The following is a 19549-nucleotide window of genomic DNA, read 5'->3' as shown; positions in this document are numbered from 1 at the left end:
AAAAAAAAAATCTTAACATGGAGGATGGAATCATGGAACACAAAGGTATCCTGTAATGTAGTACTACATACAGTTATACAGAATCGGGACCTGTTTGTTTTCCTTCACCCGTGCACTCCCTTCACTTTCCTGTCGCTTTCCGGAATCTCAAAAACACCAAAATCAAACAAAATCTTAAATGCTCTTTGACCCCACGCTCTCTCTCTCTCTTCACATTTTTTGAATTGAATTCACAAATAACACAGTAGTAGCAGTATCACTTTTGCTTACTTTCCAATTCTTTTGCCGCTCTCATCTCTCTAACAAATAAAATAAGAAAAAAACAAGAAGTAGGTAAGAGACCATTTTTTTTAGTTCCTGTTGTTTTTTTCTTTCAAATAGCTCTGCAAATTCAAATGCTTTAAACTGGAGCTCCTTCCCATTTTCTCTCAAACCCAACAACTGGGTCATCTTTATCACCGCAATTATCTTCAACTTTCAGGTACTTCCATTTTTTTTCTTTAACATTTTGCCACTTCCTATAACATTTGTTTATTTTTCATTATACCCAGAAAATTTCTTGTTATAGTCTCAGCTTCTCTTATGTGGGTTTTCTCACTTTCTTGTCTTTTATCTTATGGTTTTACCTTTCTCAGCTATAAAATATTGTTACTGTTTCTGGGTTCTACTGCTTTCAGTTTCTTCACTAATTTCTGCTTCAAAAAGTGAATGCTTTCTTTCAGTTTTCTTGATGAGTGTTAAATCTTTCATCTTTGAGATTTTCCTTGACAAATTTCTTGTATTTACTGGTGGGGGTCCTAACTGCTAAGATTTATGCATTACATGTAGTGGCTACTACATTAGTTGGAATCTACTTGAACTTGTTGGTGCTGCAGCAATTCATATTGGTAACTCGAAAATAATTTCTAGTTAGCTTTGTTTGAGATTTATTTATTTTGCTAAAACTAAAAATTTTTTGCTAAAAGAACTATATATATAAAAGTTAATTGAAATAATACCGTGAGAATAATGAATAGTATCATAAATGCAATGGAGTCCATAAATAGTTACAAAAATAAACTGAATAGTAAAATAAGCCGGCAATAAATAAGCTATCAAAACGGACACTAAGTTGTTTTTGTTTCAATTATTTTGTACATTTTGTTCAAATTTGATGGTGTTAGTGGAACTTTCATTAGCTTATTATGTTTAGATTGGAATTGTATGGGCATTGGAAGTGTAAATGGAGGCACATACACCATTGTCAACTATTTTGAATAAAAATGTGGCCTTTTGCTTTAGGTTCAAATAAATGTCATTTTCTTAATAAAAATAAGTCCTTTTCTTACTTTAAGTGTTTTCAAAGAAAACTGACTTTACTGCTTTAATAGACCCAATTAATTCATTTTAAACTTTTCAGTAATGTCAATATAATTATTAGATTTCCATTAATTGTCAAAGAATTATCATTCTATTCATATACAGTTTTGTTAAGATTTAATATGAAGTAGGTCCTACGCACTCTTCATTAGCCACGGTGTGATAATGCTTGGCTTACTATAAGGAGTTTCTTCTGTATGGAATAGTTCTTGTCTATTTTAGAGGAGTTGTGATGTTTATAGTTCTGGAATTTGGACAGCGTGATGCACTTGAATTTTACCATAATTTCTTATCATAAAGATGTAACTCTTTATGCCTTTCCTTTCTTATGGTCCATATATGCCTTTGGAATTCAAGAATTTATTTGTCTGAGTTTTACACCTAATAACCAAGTGTTTCTCTTGCTATGCATACACCCAATAAAGATTGGTAATTCCCTCAGATATATGTAAACGCTACAGAGAGTAATGCAAATGGTCTTTGGACCAAATGGCTTCTCCTCCTTCCATGGAACAAGGGATGGAGGGTGAGGATAAAGTTTCATTTCAATCTCGGTATTTGAGTTTTGTTTGCTTGTGGAAAAATTAGTGGGTTTAAGTTAAGCAATTATTGCTTATTAACAAAAGAGGTTAATGGGTTGGTGGAAATAGGAAAAAATGAATCCCATGGAAGTCCATGGCACACATATTTTATGAAGAACTTGAAAATATACTAGGATTATGATAATTTTGTCCTTTCACAACAGTTGTAGTTCAATGGCATCCATCATAGTCTGGTGTGGATACAAGGTACAAGCCCCCAATTATATGCATGTATGGGAGGAAGAGCAAAAAGAAGACAGCCCAACTTGTGGCCTTATAGATGGAACTTATTAGTTATTGGGCTTGAGATTAAGCAAGCCCGAGCATTTAATAATTAGGGTTTTTTTTATGCATTTTATTGTTAGCTATTTAAGAATTTTTCTAATTATTGTAAGATAGCTTTTGAGAATTATTAAAAACGTGTGTTTCTTTTACATTAGTGCTGACTCCAGTTTTGCTTGGTGTTGACTCCAAGCAACCCTTAGGTGCTGACTCCTAGGGTTTATCCTTTGTTCTATTGTTGTTTAATTGCTCCATTGAAATAGTGTGTTTGTCCTACGTCAGTTTTGGTATCAGAGCAAACATTGATCTTTTGAATCATCACCGCAGGAAAGAACCAGAATATATCATCCAAAAAAAAAAAAAAATCATTGCCGTGGTTCTCATCCCATCAAACCACAATATCCACACAAAAGCCAACCACCATAAAGGAAACCAGATTCAGAAAACCCATAACCCACTCCACTAGAACAGTACCGCAAGAATTCGTTAATACCGATCTCACCCCGTCGTTCCAAAGCTGTTGCCCACAGCCATCACAAGCTGCCAGAAGGGCTAGCCACCACAACCACAACACCATCAGAAGCCTCAGCCTTGCACGCCGCTGGTTCTACTGCAACGCCAAACCTGCATCTATCCAATATCAAAGGTAATGCCTAACCCGGTCCTTTTCTTTTTAACTCAAGTACCCTTTAGTCTTTGAAAACCCTCATCCGACCCATTTGTTAATCAAGTTCCCCCCTCTTGTTTTTGACCCACCCAATTAGGAAGCCTTTTGGATTTTAATATTCCCTGACCCAGTCCAGTTAAACCTCACAAACCAACAAACCAACCCAAGTCAGATTTTACCCCAAGCCTTTAAGTGAGTGCTCACCCACTATACCCAAAAAAAAAAAAAAAAAAAAAAAAAAAAAAAAAAAAAAAAAAAAAAAAAAAAAAAAAAAAAAAAAGAAAAAAGAAAGAAAGAAAGAAAGAAAAAAGAGCACGAAATCCAAACCTGTCAACAAGCCCAATCCCAGCAACTATTTGGGAGAACAATCTTAGAAGCCCATTCCAACAATTTTTCCAGAGAAAATCATAGCAACTATTTGTTGAAGCACTATTTTAGAGAATCATGGTAATATTTGAAGCACCTTTTTTTGATGGTTGTAAAACTAATCCACGAGATTTTGTCAACTGGATGAATGGGATGGAGCAATTCTTTGAGCAAGCAAATTTTGCAGATAACAAAAAGGTTAGGTATGCAAAGTTGAAGTTAAGTGGTGGAGCACAAATGTTTTGGAAGAATCTTGAATATTTTTGCTATCTAAATTATGAACCTGCCATTAATGTGTGGGAAGATATGAAAAAAAAAGTTTTGTGATGAGTATTTGTCACCATACTTTTGAGCTAAGTATCTATCACAATCTCAGTGTGGTACTTTTCAAGTTAAAGCACATAGGATGAATTCTCATCCCATTTCATGTCCTGAACGCACTTTTGAACAATCTATCAAAGAATTATCTACCAAGGAATTAAAGGAATTATCTGTAAAGCTTATGAAAGATGTTCAAGACAGGATTGCTTAGATGAAGCAAAAGAAGACTCAAACCGATTCAATTGGGAAACCAAAGATATTTGATCACAATGAACTTATTGCTGCCTCAATAGAAGACAACATTGATGATGATATCTTGGTCGTGGAGAATCTTCCAGCAATACCAAATCCTAATGTTGACATAGACGTACATGTCCCGACAAGTGTTGCTTTAACATGCATGCAAGGAAATGAATCTATTGAATAGCAGCAAGGTGAAAAGATGGTGTCTAAAGAGAGTTTTATATTAGAGGGTGCACATGATGTGATATTGGAAGCTAATGAATCTGCTTTTGATCAGCCTTCCATGGTGCATGAAGACAAATAGTTTGCTAAAGTGGAGAAAGTGGATAACATAGTGCTTCCAATGGTTCAAGATAAAATTATGTTGATTCTACACATTGATTTTGTTATTCCAGAAGAGTTTAACATGGTGGAATTCAAGGGTTTTTTTTTTTTTTTTTTTTTTTTTCTCTATGCTCCCTAGGGTGATTCCAGGCTTGAAGCAAGTGTTATTTGTCAGCATCCTAATCCTTAATGCTTTAGAACTTGAGGTCGAGTTTTCTCCAACTAGAGGCGAATAATGCGGGAGACGCAAGAAGATTATTATTTAGTATTATTTATGTTTGCAAGTCAATTGTATTTTTATGTTTTAGGTCCTATTAGTTTATTGGGCTATTAGTATTTTAATTTAGAAGTAAGGTTATTTTTGTAATAAGGCAATTAGGGTTTCCTAATCAATTAGAACTAGGGTTTAACAATTTTTTATAAGTAACCTATTATACTCTTTGAGGAGATAGTTGATATTTTGATGAATGAAAAAATGGTCGTTTGGTCTTTCTTTGGTCTAATGCTGACTTCAGGTCTACCCTACGTGCTGACTCCTAGTGATTTCTCCATTTGGTGCTGACTCTTAGGTCATATCCATTTATTTTATTGTTGTTTTCAATTTTGTTCTGGTTGTCCTGCGTCACAGTCTGGCATGGAGAAGTCTGTAAGAGTAGCCTATGTTCTAAAGACCAAAACTCCACACAATTGTTCTTTGTATACCCATAGTCATACTTAAATTGATGGGAAACTAGGTGAAGTTTAGACCTGCTAGTTAAACCCCTGGGACATCAACTGTATAGTTATGCCGTGGTCTTCAAATCATGGGCCTTTAGGGGTCTGTTACATCCTCATGTATATGCCTTCTTGTGGCATGTGGTAATGTCACGTGACATGTAAAGTACAGTCTTAAGCAGGTCGGTAAGTGGTGTGGGGTTCAGGTGATACTTTTTGTAAATTTACCATACTCTCGGCTTGGTTTTATTTGTATTTCTATAGTAGATATGTGTTTAGCTAGCAAACATAATGTTAATTTTTTTTTAATCTATCATTGGAGAATGTAGCCATTATCTCACTATTCCTTCTTGTTATAATGTCTGTGTATGATCCTTCATATTTATATGTTTCTATGAATACTTGCTAGGACTGAAAGCACATTAAGACGGAGACCCCAAGTGGGGAGAGTGGGAACACATATAATGGAGCAATATGAAATTCTAGAGCAGATTGGGAAAGGTTCTTTTGGTTCTGCTCTTCTTGTGAGGCATAGACAAGAAAAAAAGAAGTGCGGACACTTACTGTTTATGTTTTAAAATTTGATTTGAGAGTTGAACTATGTTCAAGGTGAAAATGTTTGTTTTTAATTCAGGTATGTGTTGAAAAAGATCCGTCTTGCTCGCCAGACTGATAGGTCTCGCAGATCTGCGCACCAGGAGGTCAGTGTTTTCATTTTATTCTTCATTTTCTGAAAATGAAAACAGCTATTATCAAGGTCATTATCTCTTTCCATATAAGGTTTAATGGACTGACAGAATTTGTTTCTGAAAGGTGAAATTTAAGAGTCATTGTTCAATACTGAAAGATATTTTGTTGTCAATTGATTGTAAAACATAAATGGGAACCATCCATTAAGTCTTATTTGGTGCTTTTGGGCAAAATATTAAGTCTTATATTTGCTTGATGTTTGGATCCTGATATGGTTCTTCATAAGATATACTAACTACTAAAACACATAATGTTCCCTAATGGTTGGTATTTAAAAGAATGATGACTTTATTGTACCTCTATCTATGATTTTAGCTTGTAATATGCTTTCTTCTTTCTTAATTCTTCAGATGGAGCTTATTTCTAAAGTACGGAATCCATTTATTGTAGAGTACAAAGATTCCTGGGTGGAAAGGGTTAGCATCAATTTGTGCTTTAATTGTTTTACGTCTAATGAAGCCTTGTAAATTTTTTATTATGACCCCCCAAGCATTTTAAAGAACATATGTCCTCATTTATTACCAGTTCTACAATTGACATTTTTGTCTTTTCACTTCCAGGGTTGCTTTGTATGCATTGTCATAGGATATTGTGAAGGAGGAGACATGTAAGTTATAATTCTTGCTCAATTAGTTATTTGATATAATGTCACGCTACCTGCTTGGACAGGATTTGTTATTGGCATTTTTCTGACCTTTGCATAATTGCCATATGTTATACAGGGCAGAGGCTATCAAAAGGGCCAATGGTGTTCATTTTCCTGAAGAGGTTGTCACTATTGCTGCCGAGCTTCTACTTTCTCTTTTTTATTTATTATATATATATATATATATATATTTATATATGTTTGATAGTAGACCTAGTACAAATGTGTAGAGCTTGGGCAAAAGATGCCAGAACGAAATGCATCAAGGCGTTTGTATTATAGGCATAATTGATTACCAGGCTCATAACTGTATTGAGCTTTAAATGAAGGTTGATACATGACTTGAGTCTGGTTTTTTTATTATTTTTGAAATATGATTGACCAGCCAATGAGCTCTAGCTCAAATGGCGCTTTCTCTTCCTTCGATAATGAGATGGAGGGTAAGGTTGTGAGTTTAAGACCCACGGGGTGTGTAAGTTACGAATAAAAAGAAAAGAAAAAACAAGAAAGGTCTTTCTATGTTAGAAACTTGGGTGAATACTGTGGTACTCTATTATGTTTCATTCTTGAAATTTTGGTTAGTGCAGAAACTTTGCAAGTGGCTTGTTCAACTCCTCATGGCACTTGATTACTTGCATGCTAACCATATTCTTCACCGTGATGTCAAGGTTAGTGGCAAACTGACTGAGAAAATCTAGCTAGATTTTATATGTGAAAGCCAAAAGCTGATTTGCACTGATGGTGTTCCAAATTGCTTCAGTGCTCAAATATATTTCTAACAAAAGATCAAGACATACGTCTAGGTAAGTTGTTGATCCCTTTATTGTTGAACTTTGTAAATTTGTTTTTGTATCTGTTCAAATATGCCCTGTTTTATAGCTCTACGTTTTAATTAGTGTTACCAATTTAAAATACATATTGGTCACAGGTGATTTTGGCCTTGCTAAGATGTTAACTTCTGACGATCTTGCTTCCTCGGTAAGTCATTATCATTGAAGATATAGATACATCTTTTTTCCACCCTCTGCTTTGTATAGTTACCGTGAATTTTCTTCTCCATATGCAGGTTGTGGGAACCCCAAGCTACATGTGCCCTGAGCTTCTTGCTGATATACCATATGGTTCCAAATCAGACATATGGTCTTTAGGTGAATTAAATTTTAATCATTGTTGAACTTTAGCTGGAATTTTCTTTTCATGTGCATATATAATATGATGCATATTCCAGGATGCTGTATATATGAAATGACTGCTCACAGGCCTCCATTTAAAGCTTATGTAAGTTTCTCACTTGCAGTTACTTAAAGTATGGATTATTGTTATATTATCTCTTTTCCATACATAGTGACATTTTTAAGTAACAAGACATTTAATGTAATGATCAACCCGCCCCCTCCTTTTTTAGTTTTTCCTCAAATTAAGTCGGCTTCAGGAACCCTTTGATGATGACAGTAAATCAAGTTGTCTCTTTTCCATACATAGTGACATTGTTAAGTAACAAGGCATTTAATGTAATGATCACTTTGAACAACCCCCCCCCCCCCCCCCCAAACTTTTCCCCCCTCAAATTAAGTAGGCTTCAGGAGCCCTTTGATAATGATAGTAAATCAAGTTTTGGACCATATGGGACCTTATATAAGAGTTCGTTATGATTTGATTTGTGATAATTCTGTTTGGAAAGCATTTATTTTGAGCTTTGAGCAATTACTCATAATGCTGCAAAGTTGTTCACACCCATCGTTAGTAAAATTAGCTAGGAAACAGAAAGGAAAAACTGGTGGGAGAGTGGGGGATTGAAGAATAAAGAAGAAAGAAAGGAACCGTGTAAAACAGTGAGGTTGGCATGCCTTTCTGATTGTGTTGCAATGTAATTGACAATTTGATTTATTACTTAATTAGTAATGAATAATTCTAGTTTTGCATTGCAATTGAAGAAATGCCTACCTTAAAATGTGTCCTTTATGAAAATAAAATTGGGTGTAACGCAAACCAGAACAAAACTGAAACAACAATAAAATAAAGGGATATGACCTAGGAGTCAACACTTGGGCTTGGCTTGGAGTCAGCACCAAGCGGAAAAACCACTAGGAGTTAGCACCTAGGGTAGACCTGAAATCAGCACCAGGCCAAAAGAGACCAAACGACCATTTTTTCATTTATCAAAATATTAACTATCTCTTCGAGAAGTACAATAGGTTGCTTATAAAGGATTGTTAAACCCTAGTTCTAATTGGATAGAAAACCCTAATTGCCTTATTACAAAAATAACCTTACTTCCAAATTAAAATACTAATAGCCTAATAAACTAATTGGACCTAAAACATAAAAATACAATTGACTTGCAAACATAAATCATACTAAATAATAATTTTCTTACATCTCTCGCATCATTCTCTTCTAGTTGGAGAAAACTCCACCTCAAGTTCTAAAGCATTGAAGAATTAGGATGTTGACAAGTAACACTTGCAAGTCTGGAATCACCTTAGGGAGCACAGAGAAGAAAAACCTTGAATTCCACCATGTCAAACTCTTCTGGAATAACAAAATCAATGTGTGGAATCAACACAATCTTATCCTGAACCATTGGAAGCACTATGTTATTCATTTTCTCCACTTTAGCAAACTTTTAGTCTTCATGCACCATGGAAGGCTGATCAAAAGCAGATTCATTAGCTTCCAATATCACATCATGTGTACCCTCTAACATAATACTCTCTTTAGAAACCATCTCTTTACCTTGCTGCTCTTCAATAGATTCGTTTCCTTGCACGCATGTTAAAGCAACACTTGTTGAGGCATGTATGTGTCTTTGTCAACATTAGGCTTTGGTGTTACTTGAGGTTTCTTCACTACCAACATATCATCATCAATGTTGTCTTCTATGGGGGCAGCAATAATTTCATTGTGATCAATTATCTTTGGTTTCCCAATTGAATTAGTTTGAGTCTTCATTTGATTCATTTGAGCAATCATGTCTTGAACACCTTTCATGAGCTTTTTAGATAATTTCTTGAATTCCTTGGTAAATTGTTCAAAACTGAGGACATGAAATGGGATGAGGATTCATCCTATTTGTTTCAACTTGAAAAGTACCACAGTGAGATTGGAGTAGATACTTAGCTCGAAAGTATGGTGACAAATACTCGTCACAAAGCTTTTCTTTCATATCTTCCCACACACTAATGGCAGATTCATACTTTATATGGCGGAAATATTCAAGATCTTCCCAAAATAGTTGTGCTTCACCTCTTAACTTCAACTTTACATACCTAACCTTTATGTTATCCGCAAAATTTTCTTGCTCAAAGAATTGCTCCATCCCGTTCATCTAGTTGACAAAATCCCTTGGATTATTTTTATAACTATCAAAATAAGGTGTTTTTGATATTACCATGTTTCTCTAAAATAGTACTTCAACAAATAGTTGGAAGTTGGAACAAGAACCAGGGTTGCTGTGATGTTCTCTGGACAAATCGTTGGAATAGGCTTCTAAGACTATTCTCTCAAATAGTTGTTGGGACTAGATTGGTTGACAAGTTTGGATTTTGTAGGCTGGGTCTTGTATTTTTTTTAAAAGAAAACTAGTGTTGTAAAGTGCGGGCTTTGGGCTTGTTAACAAATGGGTCGGGATAGGGTTTGTTTCTAAAATGGGTTGGTTAGAATATATATATTTGGCAAAAGAAAGTGGATAAAACAGAAGGGACTGTACTGGGCTACCTTTGAGATTGGGTCGATGGGGTACTTGCGGCGGAACGGCAGTTAGCAAGTGAAGGTCATGGCGGCACAAGGCAGGGATGGAAGGTGCTCATGGTGGGTCGCTACAACTGGGGCTTGCGAGTGTGTATAGTGGTAGTTATGGTGGCAAGCAGGCATCGATGGAGGTGGATCGCCGTTGCGAGGGAGGGCAAAAATTGATGATCTGGGTTGGCGGCAACATGACTTCTTCTCTGTCTTCGTGGTTGCGAAGGGTTGGTGATTTGAGTGTGGCAGTGGGGTTGGGGTCTTGGAGTGGCTGGGTTGTTTATGTTAATGGTGGTGATATGGCTTGAGGAAGGAGAGATTGGTGATTCACGGTGGGTCTGCGAATTGTTAGGGATATTACACAAAGTAATAATGAAAGAACAATATTAACACAAAAGATAAATAAAAAATAGATAACTTGGAGGCACAATATCGTTTTCCTTAGACAATATTTGCCCCCACATTATTGTTGCTAAAGGGTTATCGCAAATTTGTCTCCAGTATACAACTAAGATGTTGGATTCTACAGATAGCAATTTTAGAGAATTACCATAGGATTTTTTGTGTTTCTCTCTAACTATTTATACCCATAGGGTTATTTTCAAAATATTTCATAAAACCGTTCATAAAACTTGATACATTTTCAAACATTCAGAATAGTCACCAGAAAATTCTACAGAAAATCCTGTCTTACAACTTTTCGATAGGTTGAAAGTTCCTTTCAATCGATCGAGTGCTCTTTCGATCGATCGAATAGGAATTGAATGCGATTGATTCATCCAGAGGCTCCAAGATTATATTCTTATCATTTCGATCGATCGAAACAAAGTTTTGACCAATCAAAAATGTTGAATTTCGAATTTTCATTTAGAAAATTCCAGAACTTGAATTTTTACTTTATGAAACAACATTCTCCAAACTCAAACATCATTATTAAAACTTATTCATGTATATACTTATATATACAACAATCCTGAGGTTGTAATAAATTAATAATGTATGTTTTACTTAATTGATATTCTATTGTGCATGATGGAAGGTATCTTTCAAATTAAATCTCACCTTTGTGTAATTGCTCAAGAAATCAACAGAATTAATGGTGGTTTGGTGCTTAAACCAAAACTCTTATGTGTTCAAATCAAAAACAACATACACATGCGAATCATCCACAACACATTTAGAAATCCACTGTTGTTAGCACTATTATGGTTTTGTGCTCTTTCTGGTTTAGTAAACATTTACAAGAGAAAACCTTTTACTCTTGCTAGAAGCGGCACCACTTCTATGTTCACAAAAATGAAGTTCTTTCTTATGTTCCTATTACATAGACATTTGTACTTTATGAACTTCATTAAAAATGTTAAAACTCATCTTCAATTACATTGTAACAGTCTGCACTAATCCATCCTGAATGAAGCACAAAATTAGTGCTCTTACTGACCACATATCAATAGCTTGTTGTTAGCCTTTAAACCTCTTTAAATTAAGTCAATTCGAGGTTGGGTTCTCATTATTGGTGATTCTCTTAATAGAATGGTTTTAGTCTCATTCCAATGGATGTTACTCCAACCATATCTCACGACATTGCTTTGGTAAAAGGGTCTGTCAAATTATTATTTGACCTTACATAGACAATTGAAATGGTACCAGTTTCAATTAATTGTCTTATGTAATCATGTCTTAAACCTATATGTCTAGACTTACCATTATACATTTTACTATATGTTCTGCCCAAAGTGGCTTCACTATCGCAATACACCGAAATGACTGTTATTGGTTGTGACCACAACTCAATGTCTAACAACATATTTCTTAGCCATTTTGTTTCCTTGCCCGCTGCTACCAAAACTATAAATTATAATTCCATGGTGGAGTGAGCAATACATGTTTGTTTCTTTGATGCTCAAGAGATGGCACCCCCACCAAGAGTGAATATCCAACCAAACATGAATTTGTAATCACTTACACTAGTAATCCAACTAGCATTCGAATAACCTTCCAACACAACTGGAAATTCGGAATAAAAGAGTCTCAAACTTATGGTTTTCTTTAAATAATCAAGAACTCTACCAATTGCTTTCCAGTGATCTACACTTGGATTACTTGTAAGTCTAGAAAGTTTGCCCATTGAAAATGATATGTCTGGTCTTGTATAATGCATAGCATACATTATGCTACCAATAGCACTAGCATACTTGAGCTGTGTTATTGCTCTTCCAATGTTTTCACCCAGTTTTATGCTCCGATTGAAAGGTGTATTTGCTTCCTCTATATTAAGATGTTCAAATCTTAGAAGCACTTCCTCAACATAATAAGATTGACACAGTGCAAAGTCCTGACTATGTCTTTTAATTTTGATTCCTAAAATAGTATCTACTTTATTTAAATCTTTCATTTGAAATATAGAAGAAAAGAAGAAAGATACTTTTTGGTTTCACGTACACCTTTCATATTTGTACCATATATGAGCATATTATCGACATGAAGACATACATTGACTCCATATTTCTTTTTGAATTTGGAATACATACATTTGTCAGAACTATTGTGCACAAAGTCATTTAACAATATTGCTAAGTCAAACTTCTCATGTCATTGTTTTGGAGCTTGTTTCAAGACATACAAGGACTTTGATTTGCAAACTTTCTTTTCATTTCTAGGAAGTACAAAACTCTCAGGTTTCTTCATGTAAACTTCTTCATCAAGATCACTATTTAAGAAAGCTGTTTTTACATCTATTTGATATAAAATTAATTTGTATATGGATGCAAGTGCTAACAACATACAAATAGACATGATCTTAGCTACCGGTGCATAGGTATCAAAATAATCTATTCCTTCCCTTTGTTTAAAGTCTTTTGCCACCAATCTTGCTTTAAAGGTTTGAATTAATTTATTAGTATTATATTTTCTTCTAAATACCTATTTATAATCAATTGGTTTTGAATCAATAGGTAAATTCACTAGGACCCAAGTATTATTGGATAATATTGAGTCCATCTCATCATTTACAATTTTTTTCCAAAAGGCTGAATCTCTAGAAGTTATAGCTCTTTCGATTGTTTTAGGATCATCCTCTGTGTTAAGCACTGGATATTTTATTTAGGACAATTAAGCTTGATAAGAAATGAAATCCGGACCAAAGTTTTTTTTATATTTTCTTCTAAATACCTATTTATAATCAATTGGTTTTGAATCAATAAGTAAATTCACTAGGACCCAAGTATTATTGGATAATATTGAGTCCATCTCATCATTTACAGTTTTTTTCCAAAAGGCTGAATCTCTAGAAGAATTTATCCTCTGTGTTAAATTAACATCTCTTGATTCCACCATTGTATTAGAGAGTAAGTTGAATAATCATATTAGAGCTTAAGTTGTTACCTTTAAGATCAACCATAGTTATTGGTCCTAATAAAACTCTAAATATTCCCACACTTTGGTATAATCAAGGTTTGGTTTCCTTCCATTCCATAACTCATATGGAGATAGTTTAATATTCTTGGAAGGTATTTTATTGTGTACGATTTGAATAAAATTTGATATGCATGTTAAAAACATAAGGAACATGAAATTTAACAGTTAGATTTTCAAAATTTACACCCAAAAAAGAAATATATGAGAAGTTTATAAAGTTTCTCTCCAAACTTCATCGATGAATGTAATGAAGTATCTTTTACCTTCTCTAGTTAATACACCATTCAATTCACATACATTAGAATGCACAAGTTCAAGCATAATAGAATTTCTATCGGACTTAGAAAAAGGTTTCTTTGTCATCTTTGCTTGAATACAAATTTTACATTTTTTTTCATCATTATGCTTATATGAAATCATACCATGTTTGACATAAACTTCAAATATTTGAAATTTAAATGTCCTAATCTAGCATGCCACAAATATGAAGAATCAATTATATAAGAACAACTAGAAACTTGTTTATTAATAATACTTAATTTGTACATGCCATCCGTAGCATATCCCTTTCTTACAAATATCCCATTCTTGGACAGATTAACTTATTCGATTCAAGTACAGCTTTTACACCACTCTTACATAACAAATTAGCAGATACAAGATTCTTCTTGATATCGGGTACATGAAAAATATTGTTCAAGATCATCTTGCCGGAACTCATCTTCACTTCAACGGTGCCCTTTTCAAGAACCTTTGCTTTATTGTGGTTGCCCATTAGCACTTCTTGTTTTATGGAAGACTCATCATAAGTCTTGAATTGTTCTTTGTTATTGCACACTTGCACTGTTGCACCCAAATCGAACCATCAATCAAAAAGATTTGCAATCACAACCATATGAATTACAGTGATCATATCAATATGTATGCCACTCACCATAGCAACAATGTCCTCAATGACATTTGTTTCATTGGCATTGCTTTCTTCATCCTTCTTTTTGTTCTTTAAGAGTTTACATTCGCAAATGTAATGACCTTTCTTTCTACAATGGAAACAAACCCGGTTCTTCTTGTCCTTGTTGGGATTCTTGGAGTTGTTCTTCTTGAAACCACTCCCACTTTTGTTCACTTTCAAGTGTTTATTAGTCTTACTTGAACTTCCACTTTGAACATTGTTCACATTTACTTTAGAATAGGTGTTAGTCCCATCTCTAATCCAACTTTCCTCTTCAATTTGAAGATGTTGTCTGAATTGTTCTAAAGTAAGATCTTCCGACATATACAGAAACTTCTTCTTAAAATTGTTTCAACTTGGTGGAAGTTTCGCAATGATTGCACCCATTTGAAATAATTCAGGAATATTGATTGACAAATCACGGAGTTTATTGTCCAAAATCTGTAACTCATGCACTTGATCCAAAACTGAGATATTATCAAGCATTTTATAATCAAAATACATTTGAATAATAAATTTATTCGTACCTACTTTCTCAGTTTTGTACTTTGCCTCCAAAGCATTCCAAATCTCCTTTAGTGACTTCATCGATGTGTAGAGATCATAGAGACGATCTGAAAGAGTATTGAGAATGTGCCATTTGCAAATCAGTTCGTCTTCCTCCCGTTTCTTTCTTTGTGCCTTTATCTCATCAGTGTCTTCAACACTTGCAGTGGGAAAAGACATCAAATTTGGGTCCAAGACAGAGAAAAGTTTCAGTGCAATAAGTAGGAATTTCATCTTGTCTTTACATTGAGAGAAATTGGTTCCATCAAAGCGATCTAATTTCACCAACTCATGATTCAACATCTTCAATGTTGAAAAATCACTTGTTTCTTCCATTGTAGGAAATATTGTCTAAGATTGTTGGGGATATTATACAAAGTAATAATGGAAGAACAAGGTTAACACAAAAGACAAATAGAAAATAGATAATTTGAAGGGACTATATTGTTTTCCTTCGACAATATTTGCCCCCACACTATTATTGCTTAAGGGTTATTGCAAATTTGTCCCCAGGATACAATCAAGATGTTCGGTTCTACAGATAGCAATTATTGAGAATTACCACAGGATTTCTTGTGTTTCTCTCTAACTTACTATTTTGTGGTTCGTGACTAGGACGATACGTCAAATAGATCGGTGTTTACTCTGATACCAAAACTAATGCAGGACAATCAAAACAAAACTGAAGCAACAATAAAATAAAAGGATATGACCTAGGAGTCAGCACCTATGCCTGACTTGAAGTCAGTACCAAGCGGGGAAACCACTAGGAGTCAACACTTAGCAAAGACGTGGAGTCAGCACCAGACCAAACGACCATTTTTTCACTCATCAAAATATCAACTATCTATCTCCTCAAGGAGTACAAGAGGTTGTTAATGTAGGATTACTAAACCCTAGTTCTAATTGGTTAAGAAACCCAAATTGTTTTATTACAAAAAAAAACCTTGCTTCCAAAATTAAGAGCTCGTTTGGTAATGTTGTTTTAGCAACATTGTTTAAGTATTGTGAAAATACGTATGGGTGAAAAAGTGTTGGGGAAATACGTGTTTTGTTGTTTAAACAACGAAAATTGTTGTTTAAACCACACAACCCACCCCCTAAAATACTAATAGTCTAATAAACTACTAGGACTTGAAACATAAAAATACAATTGACTTGCAAACATAAATAATACTAAATAATAATTTTCTTGGGTCTCCCGCGTCAAGGTGTTTACCAAGATTTCAAATTGTCAATAAGATACATCTCTTTGAGATCCTAATAAGGACTTTAAACCGTGGAAAGATAATTTTCTGTTAGATGTGATTAGAATCAACTGGAGTTGTTGTAGATTCTATTTTAGAGTATAATGAATGATTCCATTTCCCTGGCCATTTTTGTGTATAATTATAATGGTTTCTTGCCCTTACTATAACCATTATGTGTTTCTGTCTTCTTTCACCGGACAGGATATGCAAGCTCTGATTAACAAAATAAACAAATCTATTATTTCCCCCCTTCCAGCCATGTATTCTGGTGGATTGTGAGTCCTCTTCCTCTCCATCTGCATTACAAGCTTAAGTTCTGAAAAAAAAAATCCATCTACATTGTTTTCTGTTATGTAATGTCTTGACATTTTCAATCTCATTAGAAAATAACGATGTTGTTGCACTCTTTTACTTTTAAAAAAATAAGTATACAATAAATATTTAGGTTTTATATAAACAGCTGTTTAAAAAAAAAATTATTTGCACTCTTTTCCATACACTAATGGGCCTTGATCACCTCTGTGGTTTCCCTGACCCATTTCTTGATTTCATTGGTCAGTCGAGGGCTCATCAAAAGCATGCTGCGGAAAAATCCAGAACTCAGACCAAGTGTATGCTCTATTTTTTCTTTCTTTTAAGACTTTTTTCATTTATCAACACATTCATGTAGATATGGAAACAAAGAGACAGTTCAAGAATCTCATTATTTGAAACAAGAGATACACCTGTAGTGTATTTTCTTTCATCTGATCAGGCATTTGGATTTCACATTGAAAGTAATAGATGGTCACGGAAGTAATATTGCACATGTCTCTGGACTGTCAATACAGTTGCCTGAGTCACTTCCATTTGATAAATTAATAATTAAACCTATGGGTATGATGCTTGGGATTGTGTTAAAACAAATGAGATCGGTAATATTATATAAATTCTGGTAATTACTGTAGGTATGGAAACATTCTGCAGTTCTATAAACAAAATTAACCCAAGTTTTAAGACACTGGTAAAAGTAGGGCTCAAATTTTAAGTTTCCCAAATTAAGACCCATTCCCAAGTCCATGTTATGTCACGTTGGGCTTGGGTTCTTTGTTGTCGTTTGACTGCCACAGCTTTTTGATTGAAAATATGTTTTATTCAAATGTATATGCTCCAGCAATCTTTCTTCATACTTATTCACCAAAATATAATTTTGGTTTTGCCAGGCTGCAGAGTTGCTCACTCACCCACATCTTCAACCATACATCCTTAAAATTCATTTAAAACTGAATAGCCCTACACGGAATACATTCCCAGTTCAATGGTCTGATTCCAACTACATAAAGAGAACAAGATTTGTGGAGCCAGAAACAATTTCTATTCATTCTGTCAAAGAGAAGGGGAGGTCATTCAGCAATGACAGGACCTTGAATCCTAGTATATCTGGAACTGAACAAGACTCCCTATGTTCTTCTCAAAGAGCAGATGACTTTGCAGGCTTGAATCAAAAGTTCATAGAATTATCTGTTGGTTGTGGCCTGTACAAAGAATATGATATTGACGAGTCAATAACCACAAAGTTTTCTAGTGTTTCCCAAATCCCAAGATTGACACCGAGAACAGTTTTTGCTACACCAAGGAAACAGACACTGCCATCAAAGAAATCCCACATGGGTTCAAAACGTGACTCAGTAAGTATAGATGCATGAATATAGCTCTAGAATTCTTTCTTTTTCTTACTAGGGGTGGCTGATGGTTTCTTATTCAATGACTTCTAGTGCTTGATACAATTTCTTAAAATTTCCATCTTGAGAAAAATATTAAGTCTTGTACTCTTGTCTTTGTGTTATGTGTCAGTGGTTGATTATTTTAACCAAATGCTTATGTTTACAGCTTCCGATGTCACAAACTCCAGTGAGAAGATCTACTCATCCAACACGAAGAGCATCTCTTCCATTGCCAACAAGAGTTGTGGCTTCAAAAACTCCTTACAAAGCCAACGTTGGTTTCCTTCACAGCATGGACTCTCCAGATGTTTCTGTCAATGCCCCACGGATTGACAAGATGGCTGAATTCCCCTTAGCTTCTTCTGAAGACCCTCTCTTTCCAATCCGCCAAACTTCATTATCTGCACAGTACTCTTCTACCTCACCAGATAGTGCTAATCGTTCAATCACAAAGGACAAGTGCACCATCCAAGTAGTGGAAAAAAACTTTGTCAAGCCTAGTTTCACTGATGCCAGCCATGGAGCTGCAGGGAATGGCAGTGAATGCTCTGAGCATAATCCACAAACTGGTGTTTCAAGTCGTTCTTCTTCTGAATCACAACAGCGCCGTTTTGACACCTCCTCCTTCCAGCAACGTGCTGAGGCATTGGAAGGGCTGCTCGAGTTCAGTGCACGACTCCTACAACAAGAAAGGTTTGAGGAGCTTGGCGTGCTGTTGAAGCCATTTGGGCCGGAGAAGGTTTCTCCAAGGGAAACTGCAATATGGTTGACTAAGAGCTTCAAGGAGACAGCAGCTTAACTGAAAATACTGTTGCCATGTGATTCTTGCAGATGTACGTTATTTCTATGTTTGACATTTGAAAATTGAAAAAGTATCTATAAGTCTTCATCTTGAAGACAATATGTAAGTCTGCTGTGTTCTGTATGATTGCTTATTTGATGAAGGTACTGTAGAAAAGAAGGGAGAAAAGATTTTGTGTGCGCGCGAGGCCTGCCAAAATAAGCCGAAAGCTGGCTTTATTTGCGCTTTGCCAAATGCACACTGATAATGTGAATTGAGTTTTTTTCTTATTCCTCAAGAAAGGGACAATGTGATTGAGGATGGAGGCTTATTTGAAACCCATAATCAAGAATAAATTACTCAAAGATCATCCTTCCTATGTGATAGTTTGAGTGTCTCTCAACCTTGGCAATATCATTCTCAAGATCCATAGGCTTTGGCAAAATTCTACTGATTTCCTTATCAAAAAAAAAAAAAAAATCTTCTGATTTCATTTTTTAGAATAGTGCTTGGGTGGCTGCCCCTTACAATTTATAATGCGGTTTTGGTTTCTGCTCTTTCAATCCAAGCTGGTTCTTGAGTCTTGACTAGGATTGTACCTAATTCGCCTTGTGTAATGTGATTGCATGTGAAACAATGTATCACAAGACGGTGAATTGTAAGAATGGTGGCAGTTGAGGGATTCTTATGTTCACTGCATGTCAGTGTACCTTAAAATATATCTCTCACTAGTATAATTTCATCACTAGGAAAAGCAAATTTTCCATATCATTAAAAGACATTTCAACCACAAATTGAAAAGAAAAAAAAAATTATAAGCAGTGATTTTACTAAAACAAATAATAAAAAAATAACATGGAAATTCCAAACTAATAAATAAATAAATAAAAATAAAAAGGGCGATTT

General features: G+C 34.8%; 1 protein-coding gene across 4 annotated transcripts; it reads left to right on the top strand.

The window, feature by feature from the left end:
- The first annotated feature begins 216 nt into the window (after window positions 1-216).
- On the top strand, window positions 217-18933 carry LOC115971135 (serine/threonine-protein kinase Nek2). Of its 4 annotated transcripts, none has more exons than XM_031090839.1 (16): window positions 217-481; window positions 2550-2868; window positions 5267-5407; window positions 5492-5558; window positions 5958-6023; window positions 6168-6214; window positions 6330-6375; window positions 6841-6921; window positions 7014-7056; window positions 7182-7231; window positions 7320-7401; window positions 7482-7531; window positions 16361-16434; window positions 16719-16770; window positions 17362-17826; window positions 18029-18933. In XM_031090839.1, exons 3-16 carry the CDS (start codon window positions 5322-5324, stop codon window positions 18659-18661), a joined length of 1842 nt encoding a protein of 613 aa, XP_030946699.1. In that variant the 5' UTR covers window positions 217-481; window positions 2550-2868; window positions 5267-5321; the 3' UTR covers window positions 18662-18933. The 4 variants fall into 4 exon arrangements, with proteins under 4 accessions (XP_030946699.1, XP_030946700.1, XP_030946698.1 ...); XM_031090840.1 differs by lacking the exon at window positions 2550-2868 and adding an exon at window positions 829-887; XM_031090838.1 differs by lacking the exon at window positions 2550-2868 and having other exon boundaries at window positions 218-481.
- Window positions 18934-19549: the final 616 nt, after the last annotated feature.

The sequence above is a fragment of the Quercus lobata genome, chromosome 12, assembly GCF_001633185.2.
Source record: "Quercus lobata isolate SW786 chromosome 12, ValleyOak3.0 Primary Assembly, whole genome shotgun sequence".
NCBI classification, from domain to species: domain Eukaryota; kingdom Viridiplantae; phylum Streptophyta; class Magnoliopsida; order Fagales; family Fagaceae; genus Quercus; species Quercus lobata.
This window is presented reverse-complemented; position numbering and strand designations above follow the sequence as displayed.

What these genes read in the sequence shown, in the direction of transcription:
- LOC115971135 (XM_031090839.1), top strand. Translation starts at nt 5,322, where the DNA reads ATGGAGCAATATGAAATTCTAGAGCAGATTGGGAAAGGTTCTTTTGGT. An exon ending in GCAGATCTGCGCACCAGGAG is followed by an intron (nt 5,559 to 5,957) that starts GTCAGTGTTTTC and finishes TTAATTCTTCAG; the next exon opens with ATGGAGCTTATTTCTAAAGT. An exon ending in GGCCTCCATTTAAAGCTTAT is followed by an intron (nt 7,532 to 16,360) that starts GTAAGTTTCTCA and finishes TTCACCGGACAG; the next exon opens with GATATGCAAGCTCTGATTAA.